The 5,620-nt window shown below is 32.9% G+C and overlaps 1 protein-coding gene across 1 annotated transcript in view; it reads left to right on the top strand.

Annotated features, from left to right (window-relative positions):
* Positions 1-2,906, top strand: part of LOC142349145 (tryptase-like) — a 31,595-nt gene extending 28,689 nt beyond the window's left edge. The window contains exon 6 of the mRNA XM_075400560.1: positions 2,868-2,906. Coding sequence (XP_075256675.1) covers positions 2,868-2,906 — 39 coding nt within the window. The remainder of the gene's footprint in view (positions 1-2,867) is intronic.
* Positions 2,907-5,620: the final 2,714 nt, after the last annotated feature.

Here is a 5,620-nt window from a genome sequence, read left to right as displayed (position 1 = left end):
CACCTTTCGCAACAAAATTTAGCTCAAATGAGAGTATTGTGTCATAGAAGAACAAAGAATATTTCAAAGATTTCAATTTGAATGATTCCTCAAAAAAGCAGAAATAGATTCTCACAAATCTCACTGGGATTGGAAGAAGAACAGAAAAAAATTGAGTGTTTTACAAGAAATAACAAAATTGCGCACTCATTTGACTGATTTTGTAATTAAATACACTCTCCTTTATTGTTCCGACCCCTCTTGAGGGGGAGGATCTATATATTCAAATGGGTTTTTTTTTCTGCTGACAATTTTGGCCGATCGATATAATCGTAGAGATTTGTGAGTAATATCATTAGAAAGCTCGTCCCGCGTAGAAAGTGGAATGAAAAATATTTTTCAGATTTTTACTTTTTATAGGGATTTATCGAGGTTTTAAGTTTTGTGAATATTAGATGAAATTCATCTGTTTTTACTCGAATTTTTGACCAAATTTTTGTCAATTTTGCTAAAAATGTTGAAATTGTTAGATGTAGTGTTCTTCATATTATTTGTTAAGAAAGAGGAAGGTTGATGAATTGTTCGATCTGAGTTTTTTTGGTTAGAATTTATGCTAAATTTTTTCAAACTCAGACTTTTTTGGTCGAAAAAATGGCTGTTTTAGCACAATTGCTTTAAATTTGGCTGGAAGTAGACACCCTAAAACTGCGGCCATATTTTTTGTCAGCTCAAAAAAAATCTAGTTGTACTCCCGCTGTCTTTAGGAGTCTTCTGGAATTATAATTTTTTCCAACTTTTTGCAAATTTAAACTCAATAATTATGCAAAAAAACACATTGTTTTTTTTAATAAACTGAAAAATTTTCGTAAAGAATTGATATATTTGCAACATTTTCAACAATTGAGCGGTTTTTTATACGCGCAGAGATATCTGGGCTAATCTTGAACTTACAATGGATCCTTATGATAAAAGCTTTTAGATTTTAATGGCGCGTGAACTTTTTTTTCAAAATATTTCCGCTAAATTAAATTTTTTATGTAAATTACGGACAAGACTTTCAAATCAGGGCTCAATTACTGACAGATAATAACAAAAAACGAGTCCTGTCGAGATTATATCATGGTTTCAGAGTTAAGCTCTTGGTCTTTATGGCTCTGACCAATTGTTTTCGTAAAAATTTTGTGGACTTTTTGCGTTTTGCTTTCATTTCTTATACTTTTTGTAGACCAATGGCTTTTTTGTCCCCAATTATAGACCCAGTTTTTTAGAAGATGTAAAGGAACTTAGACAGTTTTTTCAGTTGTTATCTAAAGGCTGTTATGACCTTGAATACAATTGTTTTGAGAAAATACCGGTGAAATTTTTAAACTTTGCAAATATTTTATTTTATATCTCTCATCTTCGGGCACAGTCACAGTAAAAACAAGCAGCAACCGACTTCTTGTGAGTAAACCATCAAGGTTGATAATGGTTTTTATATTCTACTAATGGTTTTCTTTTATTCTGGTACAACGAGTCTTCAATTTTTCCTTTATTTTTGATCATAGTTGCATAATTTATCAGTTCATTTTGTTTCCTTGTCAAATTATCACATTATTGACACGTCAAATTAAAGCAAGCCATTTTATTGAAAATGCCAAGCGTTGGGAAAAGGCGTATTTGGATATGTTAATTGTTTTTGATGAAAAGTTTTTGCTCTTTGGGCTGAGACCTAGCAGTTATCTCGCAAAAATTTTGGGTTTCTGATTTTGCCTATGTTTCACTTTTTTGTTGTACACCATATACCCGATAACAGTAGATCTATCTGTCTGAGACTAACTCAAGACGTATTACTCAAACTAATTAAAAATATCAGTTTATAGCTGTTTGTTCTCATGACTTTAGAATCAAATTTAAAAAAGTGCACTTTGATTTACTTCCATCACCATGTAACTGAATCTCACTCATTAGAAGATTCAATTGCTTTTATTGTTTCAAAACTTTCGTTTCGCGCTTGTTTATACGATGTGCCTGATTGCTTCCATTCAGTTTCATAAAAATTTTCGAAATATCTACACTAATCAATTTGTTTGTTTCTTTTTGTTTTCATTTCTGAGAAGTCTTTCTATAATGAAGACTCGTTGATGTTAAGATTAAAAGAGAAAATGACAATTTACAGTTCTTTTTTGTAGTATTTTATAATTATAGTGCCTTGAACAGTGTCACGTCGCGAAATTTTTGTGAAGTTTTGGCTTCTTTTTGAATTTGTTTTTTTTGTGGGTCGTGAGTTAGTCTCATTATTAACAGGCCCAATTGGCTTCCTGAGGTGTTTGTTGAAATCCTTTTTCTGTTATGACACTTAAAATTATTTGTTTTCAAAATAAAATTTGGGTTTGGGCTTTTAAAAGTTTTCCGGTCGATTTGTAGCTCAGTTTTTGTAAACACAAGTCACAACCTGTTTCCAGTGAGCTATAAATTAATCTTTATAACGGTTTTAGCATCAGACATTTGTTTCTCGGCTTTGTTACTACTGTTACCATGAGATTTCATAAAATATTAAACTTTTATATATTTGTATTTTTCAAAGGATTTTTGGTTTGTTCTTAAGTTATAACAATAATCGTTGATCATTTTGGCTTTGAAATTTTGCGCAATCAAACAATGGACAATGACATGTCTCAATTGCTTCCTATGTAGATATATATGAACATTTTAGTGATTTCAGTTGATTTCACCGCCAAAAACCGCAAACCTTACAAAAATCACCGCCATCACAGCATTCATCGCTAAAAGATGTGGGCGCTTTGGGGTGAAAAATATTTGCACCGCAACTCTTACATTTTTCGAAACCTCGACGCCGGATAGTATAAATTCACAACTTCTAGATTTTGTAGATGATCATGTTCTAGTGGGGAGGGGGAAATTTTAAGGCGACCTTCACATGTTAGCAATAATTGATATACTTACTAGATAAATTGCCTGGAGAAATAATTGGACTCTGATCGTAAAACCCCGAACAAGTTAAACTAGGTTCAGACCAACTCGATCCAAATTGCCTCTGATCAGATGGAGTAGCAATCAGGTTGTTGCTGATCAGGGCCCAGCTTTTGGTCCAGACCCAAATTGAGCTATGATCAGACCCAATCGAGCGCACACCCCTGTGTTCCCAGACTGAAATTACAGGGTCTGGAAAGCGGTTCGAGCGCACAATAGTCTGGACCATGGTATGATTTCGGTCTGATCAGAGGTCATTTCGGTCTGGACGGTCTGATCATACTCTTTTTAGTCTGGACCATGGTCTGGGTTCGGTCTGATCAGAGATCAATTCGGTCTAGAATGTCTGATCATAGTCTTTTTAGTCTGGACCATGGTCTGTGTTCGGTCTGATCAGAGGTCAATTCGGTCTAGAAGGTCTGATCATAGTCTTTTTAGTCTGGACCATGTTCTGGGTTCGGTCTGATCAGAAGTCAATTCGGTCTAGAAGGTCTGATTTCGAGTGCATTTCTTTTTGCAAATTTAAACTCAATAATTATGCAAAAAACACATTGTTTTTTTTAATAAACTGAAAAATTTCGTAAAGAATTGATATATTTTGCAACCATTTCAACAATTGAGCGTTTTTTATACGCGCAGAGATATCTGGGATAATCTTGAACTTACAATGGATCCTTATGATAAAGCTTTTAGATTTTAATGGCGCGTGAACTTTTTTTTTCAAAATATTTCCGCTAAATAAGTTTTTTATGTAAATTACGGACAAGACTTTCAAATCAGGGCTCAATTACTGACAGATAATATAAACAAAAAACGAGTCCTGACGGGATTATATCATGGTTTCAGAGTTAAGCTCTTGGTCTTTATGGCTCTGACCAATTGTTTTCATAAAAATTTTGTGGACTTTTTGCGTTTTGCTTTCATTTCTTATACTTTTGTAGACCAATGGCTTTTTGTCCCCAATCAGAGACCCAGTTTTTTAGAAGATGTAGAGGAACTTAGACAGTTTTTTTCAGTTGTTATCTAAAGGCTGTTATGACCTTGAATACATTTGTTTTGAGAAAATACCGGTGAATATTTAAACTTTGCAAATATTTTATTTTATATCTCTCATCTTCGGGCACAGTCACAGTAAAAACAAGCAGCAACCGACTTCTTGTGAGTAAACCATCAAGGTTGATAATGGTTTTATATTCTACTAATGGTTTTCTTTTATTCTGGTACAACGAGTCTTCAATTTTCCTTTATTTTTGATCATAGTTGCATAATTTATCAGTTCATTTTTGTTTCCTTGTCAAATTATCACATTATTGACACGTCAAATTAAAGCAAGCCATTTTATTGAAAATGCCAAGCGTTGGGAAAAAGGCGTATTTTGGATATGTTAATTGTTTTTGATGAAAAGTTTTGCTCTTTGGGCTGAGACCTAGCAGTTATCTCGCAAAAATTTTGGATTTCTGATTTTGCCTATGTTTCACTTTTTTGTTGTACACCATATACCCGATAACAGTAGATCTATCTGTCTGAGGCTAACTCGAGACGTATTACTCAAACTAATTAAAAAATATCAGTTTGTAGCTGTTTGTTCTCATGACTTTAGAATCAAATTTAAAAAAGTGCATTTTGATTTTACTTCCATCACCATGTAACTGAATCTCACTCATTAGAAGATTCAATTGCTTTTATTGTTTCAAAACTTTCATTTCGCGCTTGTTTATACGTTGTGCCTGATTGCTTCCATTCAGTTTCATAAAAATTTTCGAGATATCTACACTAATCAATTTGTTTGTTTCTTTTTGTTTTCATTTCTGAGAAGTCTTTCTATAATGAAGACTCGTTGATGTTAAGATTAAAAGAGAAAATGACAATTTACAGTTCTTGTATGTAGTTTTTTATAATTATAGTGCCTTGAACAGTGTCACGTCACGAAATTTTTGTGAAATTTTGGCTTCTTTTTGAGTTTGTTTTTTTTTGTGGGTCGTGCGTTAGTCTCATTATTAACAGGCCCAATTGGCTTCCTGAGGCGTTTGTTGAAATTCTTTTTCTGTTATGACTCTTAAAATTATTTGTTTTCAAAATAAAATTTTGGGTTTGGGCTTTTAATAGTTTTCCGGTCGATTTGTAGCTCAGTTTTGTAAACACAAGTCACAACCTGTTTCCAGTGAGCTATAAATTAATCTTTATAACGGTTTTAGCATCAGACATTTGTTTCTCGGCTTTGTTACTACTGTTACCACAAGATTTCATAAAATATTAAACTTTTATATATTTGTATTTTTCAAAGGATTTTTGGTTTGTTCTTAAGTTATAACAATAATCGTTGATCATTTTGGCTTTGAAATTTTGCGCAATCAAACAATGGACAATGACATGTCTCAATTGCTTCCTATGTAGATATATATGAACATTTTAGTGATTTCAGTTGATATCTAATGACGTTAATGACTGTGAAATTAGTTGTTTTCACAAAAAGAAAATTGTTTTTGAGCTTCGCACCTATTTCGTCTTTCTTGTCGACCTGTAAACCAGTCGCATTGTCGACAGGTCCCGTATATTTTCTAATGAAGTGTAGGTTGAATTGTTATGTTTTGGTTTCTATCTGGTGCGAGTTCGATTTGGTTATTATTTTTTTATTACAGACATCGATTTTTGGTCGCAAATAATGTTC

The sequence above is a fragment of the Convolutriloba macropyga genome, chromosome 11 (assembly GCF_964194025.1).
Source record: "Convolutriloba macropyga chromosome 11, txConMacr16.3, whole genome shotgun sequence".
Classification (NCBI taxonomy): Eukaryota; Metazoa; Xenacoelomorpha; order Acoela; family Convolutidae; genus Convolutriloba; species Convolutriloba macropyga.
The sequence above is the reverse complement of the archived record's forward strand: the minus strand, read 5'-3'. Positions and strand labels throughout refer to the sequence as shown.